Source organism: Mastigoproctus giganteus, chromosome 9, assembly GCF_048544385.1.
Source record: "Mastigoproctus giganteus isolate SK-2022 chromosome 9, ASM4854438v1, whole genome shotgun sequence".
NCBI lineage: Eukaryota > Metazoa > Arthropoda > Arachnida > Uropygi > Thelyphonidae > Mastigoproctus > Mastigoproctus giganteus.
This window is the reverse complement of record NC_143583.1, coordinates 80,662,301-80,685,099: the sequence shown is the minus strand read 5'-3', so window position 1 is coordinate 80,685,099 and position 22,799 is coordinate 80,662,301. Positions and strand designations below refer to the sequence as shown.

General features: G+C 37.9%; 1 protein-coding gene across 1 annotated transcript in view; it reads left to right on the top strand.

Moving 5' to 3' along the window:
• The window catches only part of LOC150080484 (uncharacterized), a 155,961-nt gene extending 141,803 nt beyond the window's left edge, over nucleotides 1-14,158 (top strand). Inside the window, exon 10 of the mRNA XM_090381941.1 lies at nucleotides 13,963-14,158. Within this exon, the coding sequence (XP_090238067.1) occupies nucleotides 13,963-14,131 (169 nt within the window). The 3' untranslated portion in view covers nucleotides 14,132-14,158. The remainder of the gene's footprint in view (nucleotides 1-13,962) is intronic.
• The last annotated feature ends 8,641 nt before the right edge of the window (nucleotides 14,159-22,799 follow it).

The following is a 22,799-nucleotide window of genomic DNA, read 5'->3' as shown; positions in this document are numbered from 1 at the left end:
ATCGCCAGTATGGATTCCGTCAGTGTCGATCCACTGGTGATATTCTCGCTTATGTTACCCATTTATGGACTAATTCAATGGAAAGGTTCGGTGAAACACAAGTAGTTGCTCTTGACATCTCAAAGGCTTTTGATCGTGTTTGGCATAAAGGTCTTCTAAACAAGCTTCCATCTTATGGTTTGCCAACTGCTTTTAGTAATTGGTTATCCAGTTTTCTCTCTGATTGCTCACTGAGGGTGATGGTAGATGGCTCTCTGTCTTCTAACTTCTCCACTAATGCCGGTGTCCCCCAAGGTTCAGTTCTTTCCCCCACTCTTTTCCTCTTGTATATCAATGACCTTCTTCCATTGACTGGAAATCCTATCCATAGTTTTGCCGATGATAGCACATTGCATTCAACTTTCCATTTTGAGAAAACTTGTCCAGCTCAATCAGCTTCAAGTTCTCGAAAATCTGCTGCCAATTCCTTAAATACGGATCTTCAGGTAATTCTCCAGTGGGGCAAAGACAACTTAGTTGATTTCAACCCTTCTAAAACTCAATCTTGTCTTATATCTCGCAAAAAGGATTCTTCTGCTCCTATGCTTATCTTTAGTGACACTCCAATTTCTAGGCAAAATGATATATCTCTTTTGGGGATTACCCTGACTTCTAATCTCTCTTGGCACAAGCACATTACAAATATTGCTTCCTCTGCATCTAAAAAACTTGGTTTTCTCTTTCGCTCTCGGCGTTACTTTTCTCCCAAACAGCTGCTCACTCTGTATAAATCGCAAATCCGCCCTGCCGTGGAATATTGTTCCCACATCTGGGGTGGTGCCCCCAAAACCTCTCTCAGGCTTCTTGATTCCATTCAGAAGAGGGCAGTTAGGTTAATTAATGATTCATCTCTAACAGAGTCTCTCCACTCGCTTTCTCATAGACGCACTGTTTCTGCTGCATGCCTCTTCTACAGATACTTCCATTGCCACTGTTCTTCTGAATTGGCTTCTATAATTCCCGCTCTCTCTTTCAAAACAGTCCGAACACGTGGCGCCACCAGCCAACATCCATTTACTGTCCAACTTCAAACCCACAGAACCAACTTTTCTTCTTCCTCATTTATTCATTCAACTGCCGTTTTCTGGAACAACCTTCCTTCATACGTACTTCCTGAAAATTACAATCTACAGAAGTTCAAGTCCAATATCAACAAATATCTTCTTTCGTCTTCTCAACCTCCAACCCAAGCACGGTACTAAGTACTATAGGTTATAATACCTCTCGTGTTTGGGGTTCTCATAAAAAAAAAAAAAAAAAAAAAAAAAAAAAAAGAAAGGCAGACACAAGAAATACCAGAAAAGAGGATGAAATGTGTCTTATTGTGGATGATAATTAATTTGAAGTACACCATTAATCTTCTGAATGAAAGTTGTGGGGAGTATTATCCCATCTCTATTGATAAGGAATGATTACAGACATGCAACAAAACATATTTTTATAGACAAGTACTTTTTGCATTTGTCTATAATCGTTCACTCACTGATAAAAACAAAAATGTACCAGTAATGTAAAGCTTAATTTTTTTAGTGTTTTCATTAAATAAATTTGTTATCAAATATAGTAAATGTTGTGGGGTTACACTTCAATGCACACTTTGCGATAATTTTAAAAATTGTATGCATTTCTGCATTTGATTTCCATATTTCAGAACATTTTGGCCTCTCCAGTGACAGCTTCCAAAAGTTAGCCATCAAAGGTTGTGCTTATGCTAATTTAGAGATGACACCTTTACATAAGGTGAACTCAAGTTGCTAACATCATTTAAAGCAAACGGCATTTGTTTAAAAGTCAGGCCAACAGGGACAGATGTTTAAAGGCTATTTGTCTCACGTCAACATCACAATTGCATTCTTTCCTTAGTTAAAAATTTATTCTATCGGTGAATAAAGAATCAAATCTAAGTGAGCGGCCAAGTTGTGTATGGAAGATAAACTTCTAATTGAACCTACATCATAACAAATTTAATGCCGAGATGGTCACAGTTTTTCATATTATTTCAATGTCTGTGTATGCATTTCTGCATTCAGTTTCCATAATTGAGGACATTACCCAGGATAAACATGACCCAGTATTATAGATACACATAATTTCTGTTATGGGTTTAATTATAAGTGTTTATTCTGTTCTATTTGGGTGTCTGCTCATTTAGATTCTATACATTATTCACTGATGGGTGTACATTTCCTAATTGAGGCCACCTATAATCTGATGGGAGATCAGTACTCTTGAAACTAAGGTCACAACAATGCCACATTAACGAACATTAATTGAAAGGAAGGTGTCAAGGTAGTGTAAGAGTTGATCGTAAACGGATCTTTCAATTGCTTTGGAAAGAGTAATTGAAAGATACACTACCTTGGTAAGTGCAATGGGACAATAACTGGAAGGGACTGATTTATCAAGGAATTAATCATAGAAGCTACTAGGATTTTCATACTAACTAAGAAATACTCTTCAAGATATAGGCCTAAATGATTGTCAGATGAACTGATGAAACTCTTTGCAGAGAAGAAAAGTGCATGGGATGCAGATAAATAAGCAAGTCTGTAATAAATTCACAAAGGAGATCAGACAAGCAAAGGCAAACTTCGAGAAATCTTTGACAAAGGATGCAAAGAAAAACAGCAAAAACTTCTTTACTTATGTATACACTAGAAGAGGATGAATCAGATTGGTTCGACCTGAATGAATATTTTCCGAATGAAAAACTGAATGAATATTTTGCATCTATGTTCACACATGAGGAATTCTTTAGGGAAGGGGATACCAGAAGTTTATCAAGCTGTAACAAGGAACTAAATGATTTTGTAATAACTCAGAGGAAAGTGGAAGAGAAATTGTTGAAGTTAAACATGAGAAATGTACATGGGGTGGATGGGATCTATCCACATATATTAAGGGAGGCAACAAGGGAAGTAAGCAAACAATTAGGCATAATTATAAGCAAAAGCTTGGATTCAGGGGAGGTGAGTGGACTGGAGATGTGCAAATGTATCCCCAGTTTAAAAAGGGATCAATGAGTAATTACAGACCTGTTAGTTTAACTTCTGTTCCAGAGGAAATAATGGAGTCGCTGGTACATGAAGTAATGCAGTTGTACTTCAAACACATGATAGGTTTGTTTAGGGGAAATCTTGATTGACTAGTTTGATCAGATACGATCAGATCAAGGAACTGGATGCAAAAAATAATTTTGATATCATATACTTGGATTTCATGGAAAGCTTTTGATACTGTTGCATATAAAAGACTGCTATACAAATTGGAGCAGTGTGGCCTTAAGGGAAAGTTGCTGTTATGGATATGGCAAAGGTTGCTTATGGTTGAGTGGGAGAAAACAGAGTGGTAAGCATGGACTAATGTTATTAGTGCTTGGTGTTGGGCTCACTGTTGTTTTCTATATTTATCAGTGATATAGATGAATGCATAGGCTTAATGTCTGAATTTGCAGATGATACAAAGGTTGGAAGGGTGGTTGATGACAGTATACTACTGTAACAGGATCTAGAGAAGTTAGGCAGATGGACTGAGAAATATTAATTGAAGTGTAACATTGATAAGTGCAAATTACCACATATCAATAGCAGTAACTCTAGAATAATGTACCAACCGTGTAGTACTACACTCAAATGAAAAAGCCCCAGGTGCATCGGATGTGAAGTTCTCTGAGCAGTGCTACCAGGTTGCCATGATAGCTCATGGGGTTTTGTCAGTGATATACAGTAATTTTGCTAGCAGGAATAAGGGGGTGATTATCCCATTGTATAAGGCAATGGTCAAGCCAGGCTTTAAATTTTGCATACAGGTCTGGAGGCCTTATTTTCGGAAGGCTGCTGGAATGAGTATGGAGAAGGGCAGTGAGATGGGTGAGCAGAACAAAGGGGTGCTGTTACCAAGAAAGGCTTCAGTTCTGCAAATTGCAACATCTGGAGACTAGGCACCTGCAAAGTAATCTGATTGAGGCATTTAAGGTTTTGAATGGATTGAACAAGTTTAATGCTGATGAGACTCTTGCTTAGACCACATGAGAGGCCACAAATTGAAACTGAGGAAGGATGGTTGCAAAAGATGTGCAACAGTTTGCCTTTAACCAATGGGTGGATGATTGTTTGAGCAAATTTCGATCTGTAGTTGTGGAAATCAATAGTTTAAATAAATTGAAGGAAGAACTAGACAAACTATTGGAGGGAATGAATGGGTGAAATGGGAGGTGCCGTGTTTTTTTTTTTTTTTTTTGGCTGATGCTGTATAAGCTTGTAAGCTTGCTTTCTTGCATAATTTGCCACTACCAGGGGCATATTTGGGGGGGGGAACAGAGGGGCATATATGCTCACCTTAACCCTTAACCATGCATATTGATGTACTTATGTCTCTAAAAAAAAAAAAAAAAAACACTCAAAAACCTGGTCATCATGCACCCCCTTATAATGATATCTGGATACAATAGTGGCCACCACTAATGCTTACGTATCAACTTGATGCCAAATCAGACTGTCAATTAAACTTACCATGTTGAAGTTCTGATAAAGCTATTTGCAAGAATTTGAAGGAAGAGATCTGAATTGTGGATGGGTGATGGGATGCTCCATCAGGGCAATGCTGTACACAGTGCACCTCTAGCCCCCTGTGACTTTTTTCCTTTTCTAAACTGAAAAGTGTACTTAAGGGAACTATTTTTTGTCCCTTGAAGACAAGAAAAAAAATATGGTGCGTGTTCCGAGCATGCATGACAGATGGTTTTATATGAAACATCCTTGGCTTGGAAGAGGTTAGCGAAATCCAAGCCAATAGCATAATTACCCATTTGATTGTAGCCATTTGAATGGCTACAATCAAATGGCTGCTGCAGGAAGTATGATTGCAACAATAAAAGTCACAATAATTCACTTCTGGTGTAAACTGCAAATGATGTAATCTGGTGTAAACTGGAAATGCGATGCACTTCCGCATCGCATTTTTTGTCACTGATCAGATTTACTTCAAGTGATGTGAAACATCCTTGGGGGATGTTTCACATCAAAAATGACTGAAGTGTTTAAAAAGGCTTACAGCACATGACTTCCAGAAATGTGTCTGTGCTTGGAAGAAATGTACAGAACACCGTGTGCAAGCTCGAAGCAATTATTTTGAAGTGGATGAATTGTAATGTAAACATTTCATTATATTTATTTTATTGCAACAGTCTCATTATTTGATAGCCATGGTTTTTATATTCTATCTTAAGCAGCGTTATCATTTATTAGAAAACTAAAGTTTAGATAAAGGACTACATTTGAGAGTGGAATGAGGAATAAAGAATTCATCCCTACGAGAATAATTATTTCACCTACATGAGTTGAGCAGATAAGAGGATTTAAAATGATAGTCCAGACAAGAAAAACAGAAATGTAAACTACACAGAATCCCATTTTAAAATCTTGTAATGCTAAATGATACAACCCTGAGAATTGCCAATGGGGTGAGGCTCCATTAGAGAAGAGACTATCACCTTGTGATCTGAGACACTGAGAGGACAGTTCACATTAACTGTGTACTTTAAAGGATTGTTGGTTAGGAAATAGAGAGGGGTTCCATTGGAGAGAAAACCACCTAGTGGTGATCTGAGGTACAAAGAAACCAACTAACATTGTATACTTTGAAGGGTGTTGGCGAGGAAAAGAGTATTAGGTATGTATCAAGATTGTCTCGTATCCTAATAGGTAAAGTAATAAGCTGTCTACCAGCTGAGGTTCTTGTCTATCAGGTTCTTGCAACTAGAAATTTATGCCAGCTGGAGTTAAGCATTGAAATCACCAAGGAATAATCAAGGAAAATTACTTCACTGTTAGGAAAATTAGATTGATGAAAGTACAGTTTCATAGACAAAGTAAAAAAAGTTCAGTGATTTGAAAATGGTAGAACAAAAGAGGCAGTAGATGAATTTAATAGAGTGCGGTAAAGAGATTAAGCCAGAGGAGATTCCATATTAGGAAGTCTCCAGCAAGGAATGTTAGAGTGGACATTTGCATGATTACTATCTTTAAAGCAAAAGGAATAATAGTTAATTATAAAGACAAATGAGATGAGTAAGGGTTAAAGCAACTGGTAACTGAGATTCTGTCACGCAGAAAATAAGGGGGAACTTTGCGGATTGTGGATGTAAATGGAGATAATTGAGATTGTAACCAAGAACACATTTATGAAATGAATTAGGAAATTGTAGTAGTAGTAGTAGTGGCATGTGATGCAAGAAAGAAAATGTATGAGCTTATGCAGCATCAGCCAACAAAAAAAAAAAAAAACAACAAATCACACCATTCCCTCCAAATGCCTGTCCAGTTCCTCCTTAAATTTATTCAACCTATCAACTTCCACAACGACAGATGGAAGTTTGTTCCAGCAATTAACCACCCGCTGGCTAAAGGCAAATTTCCGCACATCTATTCTACATCTGTCTTTTCTTGATTTGAATTTACGCCCCCTTAGGTTCGTAATCTGAAAGCGGAAGGATCCCATCAGAATTCAGCGTGCTCAACCCATTCAAGGCCTTATATACCTCAATCAGATCACAATGCAGATGCCTAGTCTCCAGCCACTGCAATTTGCAGAACTTAAGCCTCTCTTGGTAAGAGAATCCCTTCATTCCCCTCACCAATCTTGTTGCCCTTCTCTGTACATGCTCAAGTAAATCTACATCCTTCCTAAAATGAGGCCTCCAGACCTGTACGCAGTACTCAAGGCATGGCCTGACCATTGCCTTATACAGAGGGATAATCACCTCCTTTTCCCTGCTAGCAAAATTCCTATATATCATTGACAAAACCCCATGACCTGCCCTGGCAGCCTGTCTGCATTGCTCAGAAAACTTCATATCTGCCTGCACAATTACTCCCAGGTCTTTTTCATTTTCTACCACCTTAAGTGTAGTACCACACAGTTGGTACGTTTCTCTGGGGTTACTTCTACCCATATGCAGTACTTTGCATTTGTCAAGGTTAAACTTCAGTTGCCACTTCTTAGCCCATCTGCCCAAATTATCTAGATCCTGTTGCAGTAGCACACTGCCATTACTGTCATTAACAACCCTGCCAACTTTGTATCATCTGCAAACTTCGACATTAAGCCTGATATACCTTCATCAATATCATTGATAAATATACAAAACAACAGTGGACCTAACACCAAACCCTGTGTGACTCCACTAATAACATTAGTCCAAGAAGAGCAGCACCCATTGATTACCACCCTCTGTCTTCTCCCACTTAACCATCCTTTTATCCATTGTAGCAACTTACCCTTAATACCATTCTGCTCCAATTTGTATAATAGTCTTCCATGCGCAACAGTGTCAAAAGCTTTCTTGAAATCCAAATATATGATATCAAAATTATTTTTTGCATCCAGTTCCTTTGTAACCACATCATAATATCCTATCAAATTTGTCAGACAAGACTTTCCCTTAACAAACCCATGCTGTGTATGAATTATTGCTGCAGTCTTGTCTAGATGTACAATGTGTATAGAAAGGATAGACAGGACAGGAGGGGAGGAGGGGTTATGCTATTAGTTAAAAAACACATAAAATCCAAGGAAGTGAAGCCAGTCGACATCGATGGACAGGGCAGTGTCGAGTCAGTTTGGTGTGACATAAGCATAGGTAAATCAAAATTGAGAGTAGGAGTGTGCTATAGGCCTAATGACTCTGATGAGTAAAATAAGATACTGTACAGGGAAATAGAATGGGCCAGTAAATCAGAGAGTCTTATAATGGGGGATTTTAATTTCCCAGATATTGACTGGAATTTGTGGGTTGGTCACTCACACACTAGCAAGGCTTTTGTGGATTTATTGGATGATTGTTTTCTACACCAGCATGTTCGGGAGGCAACTATAGGGAGTAATACTCTTGATCTGATTATCAGTAGTGATTCTTCATGCATTAGGAATCTGCAGATAAAGGACCACTGGGTGGCAGTGATCACAGTGTGCTGAAGTGAGATTTACTCAAGGAGGTAACTACCATCAGAGGTAAAGGGAAGGGTTTTTGCTTTCGTAAAGGCGACTATGATGGTCGGAGACAGTATTTAAATTCTATACAGTGGGACCAACTGATGATGTTACCAACAGCAAATTCAAAATGGGAAGCATTCAAGGAATTAATCTTGGAAGCTACCAGGCTTTACATACCAACCAAGAAATATTGTTCAAGGTTCAGGCCTAAATGGTTGTCAGATGAACTAATGAGACATATGGCAGAGAAGAAAAATGCATGGGATACATACAAATTAATGGGTGACATGGAAGCCTATGATAGATATAAGTTGGTCTGTAACCAAGTCACAAAGGAGATTAGGCAGGCAAAGGCAGATTATGAGAAATCCTTGGCAAAGGATGCAAAGAAAAACAGAAAAGAGTTCTTTACCTATTTAAACTCAAGAAGGAAAGGGATGAATCAGATTGGTCCACTGGATGTTGATGGTTCAACAGTTGAGGATCCAGCTCAGGTGGCTAACAATTTAAACGAGTATTTTGCATCTACATTCACACATGAGGAGTTATTCAGGAAGGGGAATGTCGTAGGTGAAGTAAACATTGGCAGTGAGCTAGATGATTTTCTAATAACTGAGAGGAAAGTGGAGGAGAAATTGTTGAGGATAAACATAAAAAAGGCACCCGGGGTGGATGGGATCTATCCAGTTATATTAAAGGAGGCAGCAAAGGAAGTAAGCAAACCCCTAGCCATAATTATGAGAGCTTCTTTGGACTCAGTGGAGGTACCCATAGACTGGAGATGTGCAAATGTAACCCCAATTCACAAAGGAGGATCAAAGGCTGACACAAGTAATTATAGACCTGTTAGTTTAACTTCAGTTCCAGGAAAATTAATGGAGGCACTGGTTAAAGAAGCACTGCAGGATCATCTGGACAAGAATTCAGTTATAGCTCAGACACAGCATGGTTTTGTTAAGGGCAGGTCTTGTCTGACCAATTTGATTGGATACTATGATGTAGTCACAAAAGAACTGGATGCAGGGAATAACTTTGATATTATATATTTGGATCTTAGAAAGGCTTTTGATACTGTTGCGCATGGAAGACTGCTGCACAAATTGGAGAAGTGTGGCATTGGAGGCAAATTGCTGCTATGGATAAAGGGATGGTTGAGTGGCAGAAGACAGAGAGCGGTAATCAATGGACACTGCTCAACGTAGACTAATGTTATTAGTGGAGTTCCTCAGGGTTCAGTGTTGGGTCCATTGTTGTTTTCTGTATTTATAAATGATATTGATGATGGTGTATCAGGCTTAATGTCCAAGTTTGCAGACGATACAAAGGTTGGCAGGGTTGTTAAGGACACTACTGATACTATGCTGCTGCAACAGGATCTGGAAAGGTTGAGCAGATGGGCTGAGAGGTGGCAAATGAAGTTTAACATTGACAAATGTAAAGTACTACATATGGGAAACAGTAACCCCAGATCAACGTATCAACTCTGTGGCACTACGCTGACAGTGGTAGAGAATGAAAAGGACCTGGGGGTAATTGTGCAGGCAGATATGAAGTTCTCTGAGCAATGCAGACGAGCTGCAAGAGTAGCTCATGGTGTCTTGTCAATGATATACAGGAATTTTTCTAGCAGGGACAGGGATGTGATTATTCCCTTGTATAAGGCATTGGTCAGGCCACACCTTGAGTACTGTATACAGGTCTGGAGGCCTCATTTCAAGAAGGATGTAGAGCTGCTGAAACGAGTACAGAGAAGGGCAACAAGATTAGTGAATGGAACAAAGGGTTGCTCTTACGAAGAAAGGCTTAAATTTTGCAAATTACAGAGCCTGGAGACTAGGCATTGGCGAGGTGATCTGATAGAGGTGTATAAGGCTTTGAATGGCTTGAGCATGCTCAATGCCGATGGGATTCTTCCTCTTGCTCAGAATAATCACCTGAGAGGGCATAAATTCAAATTGAGGAAGGACGGTTGTCGGATAGATGTGCGGAAATTTGCCTTTAGCCAGTGGGCAGTTGGTTTGTGGAATAGACTCCCATCGCTTGTTGCTGAAGTTGATAGCCTAAACAAATTTAAGGCTCAGCTGGACAGGTATTTCGAACGAACGGAGGGGTGAAATGGGAGTAGTGGTTGGTTTTTTTTTTTTTTTTTTTTTTTTTTGGCTGATGCTGAATAAGCTTGCTTTCTTGCATCATATGCCTCTACTAATGCTAATGCTAGATGATCCTGCAATGCATCTTTAACCAGCGACTCCATTATTTTACCCGGAACAGAAGTTAAACTAACTGGTCTGTAATTACTCGTGTCACCCTTCGATCCCCCTTTGTGAATTGGGGATACATTTGCACATCTCCAGTCCGTGGGAACCTACCCTTAGTCCAAGGATGCTCTCATAATTATGGCTAAGGGTTTGCTTAGTTGCTTTGCCGCCTCCTTTAATATAACTGAATAGATCCCATCCACCCCAGGTGCTTTTCTTACATTTAACTTCAACAATTTCTCTTCCACTTTGCTCTCAGTTATTACAAAATCACTAAATATCTTGCTACAATTTGATAACCTGCTATTTTCAAACCTTAATAATTCCTCATGTGTGAATGTAGATGCAAAATACTCATTCAGTTTGTTTGCTGTCTGAGCAGGATTCAACAGTCGAACCATCGATGTCAAGTGGACCAATCAGATTCATCCCCTTCCTTTTAGAGTTTATATAAGTGAAGAAATCCTTGCTGTTTTTCTTAGCATCTTTTGCCAAGGATTTCTCGTAATCTGCCTTCGCCTGCCGAACCTCCTTTGTCACCTGATTACAGATTAACTTATATCTGCCATAGGCTTCTGAGTCGCTTGATAATTTATATGCATCCCATGCATTTTTCTTCTCTGTTACGAGTCTCATTAGTTCACTTGATAACCATTTAGGCCCAAACCTTGAACAATATTTCTTAATAGGTATGAAACTTTTAGTAGCATCCACGAGGCTAAGACAATGGAAATGTATGAGAAATACACTAAATGGTATTCCGTGAAATATAGTTTTATAATGCTTCCAACTAGATCGTTGATATATAGCTTAGCTTAATTTTTCAGAACTCACCTCATAGTAATCCGCTTAGTTGGTTGAAAGTTTTACCACGTACATAGTGGTTATGAGATTCTAATAACTTATGGGGATTATAAATTTAAAAACTAAGTTATGGGCTTTAAAAAATTTTCTAAGAAAGGAAAGTGCACCTTCCATTCTATGGTTGTCTAATTAAAATAAATTAAATGAAGTGAGATAAAAGCTAATAGCCGCGCATGTGCGACTTTCGAAATCATCTTCAGTTAGCTATAGTGGGGAGGGAAGAGCGCACGAGTGTGTTATACACAGGTTGAGTTCCCGAAATGCATTTCAGTTCACGTGGAAACTTAATACGTGCTAAATTCCAAATAGGGGAGAAGTTGGCGGGAATCTTTTTGTTTAATATGTTAAGTGATGTGTGGCACTTAAACCACTCAGTGACGAGGGCTTCATTTTGAAGGATTTTATAAGTGGAATTTAGTTTAACTATTGTGATCGCTGAATCGGTGAGTAGGTTATGATTATAAGATTGAACATGTTGTGTTAGTTCTGTACTTGCTAAATTAGATTTGAAGCTATTAAAAAGAAATTTTTAATGTCCCAAATTTTGCTGTTGTACTGCCTATGTAACATGCTTGACAATTTGATTGGCATCTAATCAAATATATAATGTTATTATGATTTTGTGTCCCATACTCGTATGTTGTCTTGTATGAATTGAATTTAGAATTTAATTTGTTATAAGATGTAAATATTAATTTGATATCTGTATTCTTAAAAAATCTGTTGAAGGCGTCTAGCATATTGTTGATGGTATGAGAGGGCGATCAAGGGTTTGTGTATCTTATTCACGTGGTTATTAGTATTATTATGGACTTTGGTGATGGTTTCTTTTATTAGTTATAATAGGTATTTCCTGTCGATGAATTTTTTGGTGAGGTATTGCAATTTTACGGATAGGTCTGTTTGTGTGTGACTATATTTGATAGATTGTATATCTGATTGTATAGAACTGCTTTTTTGATGTATAGAGGATGGTGTGAGTGGTAATGTAAGAATTTACCTGTATGTGTGTTCTTTCTGTATATTTTGGTGCCTAAAGATGTACCTATTTTGTATATAGTGAGGTTTAGAAAATTAATTTTATTATCGGTTTCTACTTCGAGGGTAAATTTGCGTCTCATGTGTTGTATTAAATGTGTTCAGTAAAGTATCGATAGTGGTTTTGTTGCCCATTAAGAGGACGTCATCCGCATATCTCATATATAGTTTAATCCCTGGGGGAAAGGGTTGGAGTATTTTTTTTTTTTCTTCAATAGAAGCGAGGTAGATTTCAGATAAAGGGGCAGAGATATCGAGGCCCATGCGAAAATTTGTTCGTAGATGTTATTTTGAAATTTAAATTGTTTGGCGTCAAGTAACAGTGACGTGAATTCTAAAATATCATTAATGTTTAAGTCAGTACGTTTTGTCAAAGTGTCGTCTTTAATTAATAGTTCTCTAAGAGCCAATAGCATGGTTTCAATGTGTATGTTTGTATATAGGGAGACGACGTCGAAGGACGCGAGAATATCGTTCCCATATATGGTCATGGAAGTTATACATTTGTGTGCCTGTTTAGTATTGTAGACCCTGAACCGAGAAAATCTCATTAAAGGTGAAACAATTTTGATGAGGAATATGGATAGATTAGCATAGGCGGACTGTTTATAGGAAACAATGGGCCTTAAAGGATAATCTTGTTTATGGAGTTTGACTATTCCAAAAATGTGTGGGAGAATATTATTGCGTATGCCTATTTGCTGGAGGGTGTGTAAATTAATTTGTTTGTTGGCTCTGAGTCTTCTTAGGATCCCATCAAGTTTATTTTTAAGTTTGTTAATGTTAAATATGTTGCAACTCTGTATGTCGTTGAATCTGACAAGATGTATGTATTTTTAACATGATTGCGATGGTGTCGCCTTTGTCTGCCTTTTGATGCTATCACTTTAATAGCTTCAAATCTAATTTAGCAAGTACAGAACTAACACAACATGTTCAATCTTATAATCATAACTCACTCATCGATTCAGCGATCACGATAGTTAAACTAAATTCCAGTTATAAAATCCTTCAAAACGAAGCCCTCGTCATTCAGTGGTTTAAGCACCACACATCACTTACCATATTAAACAAAAAGATTCCTGCCAACTTCTCCCCTATTTGGAATTTAGCACGTATTAAGTTTCCACGTGAACTGAAATGCATTTCGGGAACTCAACCCGTGTATAACACATTGCTTGATCTTCCCTCCCCACTATAGCTAACTGAAGATGATTTTGAAAGTTACTTGTGCGCGGCTATTAGCTTTATTCCCACTTCATTTAATTTATTTTAATTAGACAACCATAGAATGGAAGGTGCACTTTCCTTTCTTAGAAAAAATTTTTAGGGCCCATGACTTAGTTTTTAAATTTATAATCCCCGTAAGTTATTAGAATCTCATAACAACTATGTACGTGGTAAAACTTTCAACCAACTAAGCGGATTACTATGAGGTGAGTGCTGAAAAATTAAGCTAAGCTGTATCTATGATCTAGTCATTACATCACAGGACATAAGGACTCCTTAAAATATCATCAGTGCTTCCAACGTGAAGAGCAACACACACTTGCTTCTTTAATGAAATGCTTCACCAGGCTTATATTGACATTTTTATTCAATATGTATTATATTAAAATGTAAAAGTTATTCTAAATTTACCATTCATGAGAATATTAATGCTGCCCAACTTTTAAACTTAAATGTATATTATAATTTTTTCCATTTTTGATTTGCTTCTCTTTATTGTAAGTGTAGTATTAATTTTATACATCATTGTTTTCTGTTTCAGTTCTTCTGATAAATCAGTTAAAGTGTGGGACATAACCTCTCGAGAATGCATCCACACATTTCAAGATCATGCAGATCAAGCATGGTGTGCTAAGTATAATAATAATGGCAGCAGGATTGTATCTGTATCTGATGATAGGAGCATTGCTGTTTATGATTGTCCCATTTGAGATCATTTATAAATTTTTGTCAATACTATGAAGAAATATGATTTAAAAATGTATATTGTAACATAAAGTTTTGTGTGTACAAGAAAAAGTGTAATTATTTCTGATTTTTTTTTTTATTTTTTTCTGTAAGCATTTTTGATGTGAAACATCCTCGGGGGCACCTCAGCCGAGTAAATCTGATCAGTCATGAAATATGTGACGCAGAAGTAATGTCATCTGCAGCTTCCACCAGAGGCAAATTATCGTAACTTGTATTGTTACAATCATACTTCCTGCAGCTGCCATTTTATTGTAGCCAATCAAATGGCTACAATCAAATGGTTGATTAGGCTTGGATTTTGCTAATCTCTTCCAAGTCAAGGAAGAGATTAGCAAAATTCACATAAAACCATCTACTGCGCATGCTTGGCACATACACAATTTTTTTTTATCTGCAAGCAAATTCCAGTCTTTTCAACTCATTTTTGTACACATTTGTTGGGGAGGATGTGGGGAAGGCTACATCCCATGTTAAGATGAAAGTTTATTTATTTGAAATAATAAAATTCAGCTTTGCTCATAATGGTATTTATAAAGAAACCCATCTAGTTGCTGTGGTATTTGATTTCTTTAATTGAAATTTTCAAGTATATAGGCACTAGTAGGCAGAAGACATCGGATAGTAGCCATAATTATGTGGGAATTATTTTTATGTTCATTTTTACTTATATACAGGGTGTCTCAAAAATATTGGTACAAACATTTAGGGAAGGTAGGTAACATCTAAAGGAATGTGAATCGCATAGGAACCCATAACCCGAAACGTCACTGGAAAGTAGTAGCAGAGGCACAAGACAGTAATTAGTGGCAAACATTTATTTGATATAATATTAACAATGGAGTACAAGATGGATGCATTTCATGATGTTACAACAGATGCTTGAAGGTTCCACCACAAGATGCGATGCATGCGTGACACCGACGCAGCATGGATTGGCGGACACGGTCGAACACACCTGGAGCTTCTTTGACAGTAGCAGCGCAGACGAGTCTTGCCACGAGATCCATTTCCGTCTCCACAGGCGATTCATACACGATCGATTTGAGAGCCCCCCACAGAAAGAAATCAAGGCTCGATAAATCAGGTGAGCGTGGGGGCCAGGCAACGGGTCCACTACAGCCAATCCATCAACGCCCAAAACGCCTGTTAAAATGGTCATGAACACACCTTTCATAATGGGCAGACACCCCGTCATGTTGAAACCAAATGTTGCATCTCCCATTTGCTGTATCTTCAAGTAACCCTGGTAGCACTTGTTCAAGAAAGATCCGATATTTAGTGGAGTTCGTGCGGGATGGTAACAGGTATGGGCCAACTAAGCAGTCCCCAACCATACCTGCCCACACATTTATTGCGAAGCGATGTTGTGCCGCATGGGGGGTGCACACTGTGTGGGTGGGTTGTCGTGAGCCCACACATGAGCATTGTGCTGATTGAATAAGCCTTCCCGAGTGAAATAAGCCTCATAGGCCAAAACATAGGCTGAAAAATTCAAGTCTTGAACACTTTCTTGGAGAAACCACTGCGCAAAATCCACACGTGCAGGATGATCTTGGGGGAGCAGTAACTGAACCCTTAGGAGATGAAAGGAGTGTAACGAATCGTCGTACCAGACACGCTGTATGCTGCAACGAGACACTCCTAAGGCAGAGGCAACGGCACGTGTGCTAGTAGTAGGATTATTCTGGACGGCATTCAACACACTTTTTAGCATTAGCATTTGATGCAAGAAAGCAAGCTTATGCAGCATCAGCCAAAAAAAAAAATAAATAAAAAATAACCACTTCCACTTCACCCCTCTGTTCTTTCAAAATACCTATCCAGCTGAGCCTTAAACTTATTTAGGCTATCAACTTCCACGACAAGGGATGGAAGTCTGTTCCACCAACCAACCACCCGCTGGCTAAAGGCAAATTTCCTCACGTCTATCTTACATCTGTCCTTCCTCAATTTGAATTTATGCCCTCTCAGGTGATTATTCTGAGCAAGAGGAAAAATCCCATCAGCATTGAGCATGCTCAAACCATTCAAGGCTTTATAGACCTCTATCAGATCACCTCACCAGTGCCTAGTCTCCAGACACTGTAATTTGCAAAACTTAAGCCTTTCTTCGTAAGAGCACCCCTTTGTTCCATTCACTAATCATGTTGCCCTTTTCTGTACTCGTTCCAGCAGCTCTACATCCTTCTTGAAATGAGTCCTCCATGCCTGTATACAGTACTCTAGGTGTGGCCTGACCATTGCCTTATACAAGGGAATAATCACCTCCTTATCCCTGCTAGAAAAATTCCTATATATCATTGACAATACACCATGCGCTACTCTTGCAGCTCGTCTGTACTGCTCAGAGAACTTCATATCTGCCTGCACAACCACCCCCAGGTCCCTTTCATTCTCTACCAGTCAGTGTAGTACCACACAGTTGATACGTTGCTCTGGGGTTGCTGTTTCCCATATATAGTACTTTACATTTGTCAATGTTAAACTTCATTTGCTACCTCTCAGCCCATCTGCTCAACCTTTCCAGATCCTGTTGCAGCAGCATAGTGTCAGTAGTGTCCTTGACAACCCTGCCAACCTTCGTATCGTCTGCAAACTTGGACATTAAGCTTGATATACCATCATCAATATCATTTATAAATACAGAAAACAATAATGGACCCTGAGGGACTCCACTAATAACATTAGTCCACGATGAGCAGTGTCCATTGATTACCACTCTCTGTCTTCTCCCCCTGAACCACCCCTTTATCCATAGCAGTAATTTGCCTCCAATGCCACACTGCTCCAATTTGTGCAGCAGTCTTCCATGTGCAACAGTATCAAAAGCCTTTCTAAGATACAAGTATATAATATCAAAGTTATTCCCTGCATCCAGTTCTTTTGTGACTGCATCATAGTATCCAATCAAATTGGACAGGCAAGACTTCCCCTTAACAAAACCATGCTGTGTCCGAGCTATAACTGAAGTCTTGTCTAGATGATCCTGCAGTGCTTCTTTAACCAGTGCCTCCATTAATTTTCCGGGAACAGAAGTTAAACTCACAGGTCTATAATTACTTGTGTCAGCCTTTGATCCTCCCTTGTGAATTGGGGTCACATTTGCACATCTCCAGTCCATGGGTACCTCCCCTGAGTCCAAGGAAGCTCTAATAATTATGGCTAAGGGTTTGCTTACTTCCTTTACTGCTTCCTTTAATATAACTGGATAGATCCCATCCACCCCAGATGCCTTTCTTGTGTTTATATTCAACAATTTCTCCTCCACTTTACTCTCAGTTATTACAAGATTCTTTAGCTTACTGCCAGAGTTGAATAAACCTCTGGCATTCACCTCGCTGAATAACTCCTCATGTGTGATGCAAAATATTCATTTAGTTTGTTAGCTACCTGAGCAGGATCATCAACAGTTGACCCATCGATATCCAGTGGACCAATCTGATCCATCCCCTTCCTTCTAGAGTATACATAAGTAAAGAACTCTTTGCTGTTTTTCTTTGCATGCCTTGCCAAAGATTTCTCGTAATCTGCCTTCGCCTGCCTAACCTCCTTTGTAACTTGATTACAGATCAACTTGTATCTATCATAGGCTTCTGTGTCACATGTTAATTTGTATGTATCCCATGCATTTTTCTTCTCTGCCATATGTCTCATTAGTTCATCTGACATCCATTTCGGCCTAAACCTTGAACAATATTTCTTAGTTGGTATGTAAAACCTAGTAGCTTCCAAGATAAGTTCTTTGAATGCTTCCCATTTTGAATTTGCTGTTGGTAACATCATCAGTTGGTCCCACTGTATAGAATTTAAATACTGTCTCAGTCCATCGTAGTCGCCTTTACGAAAGCAATAACCCTTCCCTTTACCCCTAATGGTAGTTACCTCTTTGAGTAAATCCCACTTCAGCACACTGTGATCACTGCCACTTAGTGGTTCATTTATCTGCAGATTCTTAATGCATGAAGAATCACTACTGATAATCAGATCAAGACTATCACTCCCTCTAGTTGCCTTGCAAACATGCTGATGTAGAAAACAATCATCCAATAAATCCACAAAAGCCTTGCTAGTGTGTGAGTGACCAACCCCCAAATTCCAGTCAATATCTGGGAAATTAAAATCCCCCAATATAAGACTCTCTGATTTACTGGCCCACTCTTATTTCCCTGTACAGTTTGTTATTATACTCATAAGAGTCATTAGGCCTATAGCACACTCCTACTCTCAATTTTGATCTCCCATGCTTATGTCACACCAAACTGTCTTGACACTGTGCTGTCCAGCGATGTCGACTGGCTTCACTTTCTTGGATTTTATGTATTTCTTAACTAATAGCATAACCCCTCTTCCCTTCCTATCCTATCTATCCTTTCTGTAGACATTGTACTCTCGAAATTCCAGTTCTGCATTCCTTATATCAGTGTGACACCACGTCTCTGAAATCCCAACAATATCTGCCTTTGATGTTTTGAGCAATACCTCAAATTCATCAAATTTATTTACTAAACTCCTAGCATTGGTGTACATGCAAGTATACATGCACCTGTTCTTTTTCTTAGCTACCCTAACACAACCCATGTGTTTACTTGTACCCCAGTGATTCCCAGCAGTCTCTGAAATATCCTACATCTTATTTTCCAGGCTGCTGCTCATTTCAATAGAAGCAGTGCAAGAATCACTTTAATCTCTGCCAGTGGCTACTGTTAATCTATTAGTCCTTGTATCCCCCCCAGTCTAGCAGTTTTCCGACCCACCTAATACTGCGTCAATAGCATCAGCAAACATTCTTGCACCCTTTCTATTTAAGTGTATCCCATCCCTGTAGAAGCAGTCTCTCCTGTTAACAAGTACAGTCCATAGTCCAGGCCGAAAAAAATTCTACCCCTTGAGCCTTGCACAATCTTTCCAGGGCCGAATTGATCGACAGGGCTCTCATCATATACTCCCTCCTATCGTGTCTGGGCAGAATTGCAGACACTTTCAATTCAACCCTAATTCACGGCTGTTTTTCAACAGTGACCTGTACTTGTTAAGTAATTCCGCCAACTTTGTTTCATGGCTAGAGTTCGCGTAGAACGTGGTCTGCCCACACTACTCCTGTTACTTCTAAATGACCCATAATCGCACAAATTTTGATGCACACACACAAACAAATTGTGGTCCGGTACGTGTCTGTCTGTCTGGGAAGCGTTCTCCATAAATTTGATGAGTCCATTGTTCTCTGCTAATCCATATCCTAGGTGCATGTCTGCCAGCTCACAGTTCGTATATCAATGCATGCTCTTCGTGCGGTGACTACTGCTTGAATGAGTAAACCAGAAATTTTCCCTCTCACGAACTGATGAACAGCGCTGTCTACCGACTTACAGTGACATTTCCGGTATGGGTTCCTATGCGATTCACATTCCTTTAGTGTGTCTCAAAAATATTTGTACCAATATTTTTGAGACACCCTGTATATCTATACACAAGTGATGTGTACAAAACTTATATAAGAAGTTTGCTCTGAAGCATTAAAAACCTGTTGGAATTGGTGAGCTTTATATCTGTATTTTTGAATAAGGACAAATACTTATTTTATTAATGTCATAAATAAAAGTTAAGGGATAGCAATCTGACAGATGGAACGCACAACCTTGTCATCTCTAATTTATTTTAAATTTTGTGAAGATATTCATTAATTTATTAAATTCATTAAATTTCTTAAATTAAATTTATTCATTAAAGAAACCAAATGACCTAGCAGTATGATCCCATATTCATAAATGGCTGAGAAATTTGAGAGAGGGGCATTCCTTGCTCCTTATCACTGAATGAAGTTTATCTACTGTCATGGCTTAAGGGTTAAGGTAGAGGACTCTTAGTTCAGAGGCTGAGTTTACGGTTCACTGTTGTTCTGTGGTATATTTCTTTTTTTTTTTTTTTTTTTTATTTTGTTTCATTTTCTATTTTTCCTTTTTAATATTTCTAAACTAACTTATTGTAAGAGTGTTGCAACCAATTATAACTGTTTTTACTGGTTCAACTCTTGATGCCTATATGTGTGATAGCAGAGCATATGAACTCATTTCCAAGTGAGTCGATAAGTAATAAAAATATCACTTTTTTTTTTAAATTGCAAATTTGTATTTTTGACCACATATTTCTTTTAAAAATTTTGAAACTTTAAGAGAGGTAAGGTGGCAGGGCAAAATTGGAAGGTAGATAATTGTATAAAAAAAACTAAAAACACCTTAACTAATATAAAAGAGAAAAAAGTTAAAAAATTATAAACAAAAAATACATATATTAGCCATATGTGAGGATTGAACCAGCAAACCTCTCAATTTTCTCAGCCATTTCAGAATACGAGGTCTTACAGCTTGGTCATTTTGCTTTATTTAAGAACTGTTTATCCTCATAAAATTTAAAATCAACCAGAGATGACATGATCGTGTACTTGCTTCTTAACCACTTAGACCAGGAGTGGCCAACTTAATTTGCGATGCGATATACTTTTTTTTCTTCAAAATGTGCCGTGATCTACCCTCTCAAGAATTTCATTGCATATGTTTAAAAAAGTTAATCAACACATTGAAAAATGTTGCTTATACATTTTAAAATTAAATACAATTCAGAACTCTTATTTTAAATTAATATGTATTTAAATTTTTAATTTGTGAAGTTTGTGTCTTAATGTCATCTGCCAAGCTTTCAAAATCGGGGATATAGTGTGATAAGGCCAACTGTAAAGAATCTTCTGTATGCAAGTCTGTAAGAGTAGAGTGATTCTTTGTTTGTTTCAAATTCGAAAAGGCCAATTCACATAGATATGTGGAACCAAAAAATGGAATTTAAAAGTACACTGCATTCTTTTACATTTGAGTACTTTTCTCCACAAATATATTTCCTTTTTTTTTTTTTTTCTGATCTGGCTTTTAGGAAAATATCGTTTTGCAATGTAATAATTTCATTTTCAAGTAATATTTCTTATATGTCAAACATCTCAGCGTGTTTTTTTTTTCCCCCTTCAATTTTTGTATCTATCATCATCAGCCATTTTCAATCCACTGCAGGATGAAGGCCTCTCCAGTAACTTTCCAGTTCCTTCTGTTTTGTGCCAATGGCCATCCATTTATTACCCATGAACTCATGAATTTCATTTGTCCATCTCCGTCGTTGTCTTCCAGATTTTCTTTTAGCTCCTCTTGGGTACCATTCTGTTATTTTCATTTTTTCCATCTATCATCATGTCTTTGAGCTGTGTGTCCTGCCCAAGACAATTTTAGTTCATTAGTTTTGATAAGAAAGTCCTTTACTTGAGTTTGCTGCTTAATTCATGTGTTTCTCTTCTTATCTTACAGTCTGATTCCTAATATAATTCGTTCCATTCTTCGCTCTGTAGTTCTCAGCTTCTTTTCCATTCTTTTGGTGAGTGCCCAAGATTCACTTTCATAGTTCATGGTGGGGAGTATACATTCACAATGAAATAATGGTTCATTATTTTATGTTTCAGACAAATTTGGATATTGCTCCTCAGTATGTGACTATATTTCCTAAATGTTACCTAAATTCAAAATTTATTCTTCTCTTGACTTCCATCCATTTATCATTATTACAGCTAATGACTTGTCCCAGATAAGTATATGACTCTACCTTTCCAATTATTGCTCCTTCAATCATTATATCCCTTTCTGTGGCATACTTGTTCATCATTACTTTTGTTTTAGCTGTATTCATCTTTAGTCCAAAATCCTTACTAACTCTGCATAACTGATTAAGATTTTACTCTAATTCTTTGGGATCGTGGCTTATGACTGCAATGTCATCTGCAAATCGTAACTGGTTTAGGTACTCTCCATTCACATTGATTCCTTTCTGCGACCAGTCTAATCTTCTGAAAGCTTTCTCAAGGGCAGCAGTAAACAATTTCGGAGATATTGTGTCTCCTTGTCGAACTCCTTTCTCAATTTTAAATTTATTACTGTCTTTGTCTAGTCTAATAAAAGAGGTAGCATTCTCATATTTTCTTCAAAATCATAATATATGGGGTATCTATGCCTTGTCTTTCCAGTTCCCAAAACATTGCCTTATGCCGTATGGAGTCAAATTCCTTTTCATAATCCACAAATGCCAGGCCTTTATATTCATTTGCTTTTCCCATTAGCTGTGATATTACATGACCATAGTTGAGAATCCTGTCCTAAAGCCAGCTTGCTCTTTTGGTTGATTCTCATAAAATATTCTTTCTAATCTGTTAGTATAATGACCCTTGTGAACAATAGATGTGGGATAACAAGCTAATTGGTCTATAATTTCTAATTTCTGACTTTTCTCCTTTCTTATGCAGAAAAATTATGATTGCATTATTCCACTGGTTAAGCATCACACCTTTTCTAATGCATTTTGTAAATGCATTAGAAAAGCCTTGCCAGTTTTTGTGTAAGGTCTCTTCCTCCCAATTTTAATAATTCTACAGTAACTTCATCTTCCCCGGGGCTTTCTGATTCTTAATTTTTTTCAACGCATGTTCTACCTTATCAGGAAGAATATCGGGTATGTCGCACTAATGATATTAAGAGTAGGAGACCAGCGGAATTACTTAACAAGTACAGGTCACTGATGAAAAAAAAACGTGAATTAGGGTTG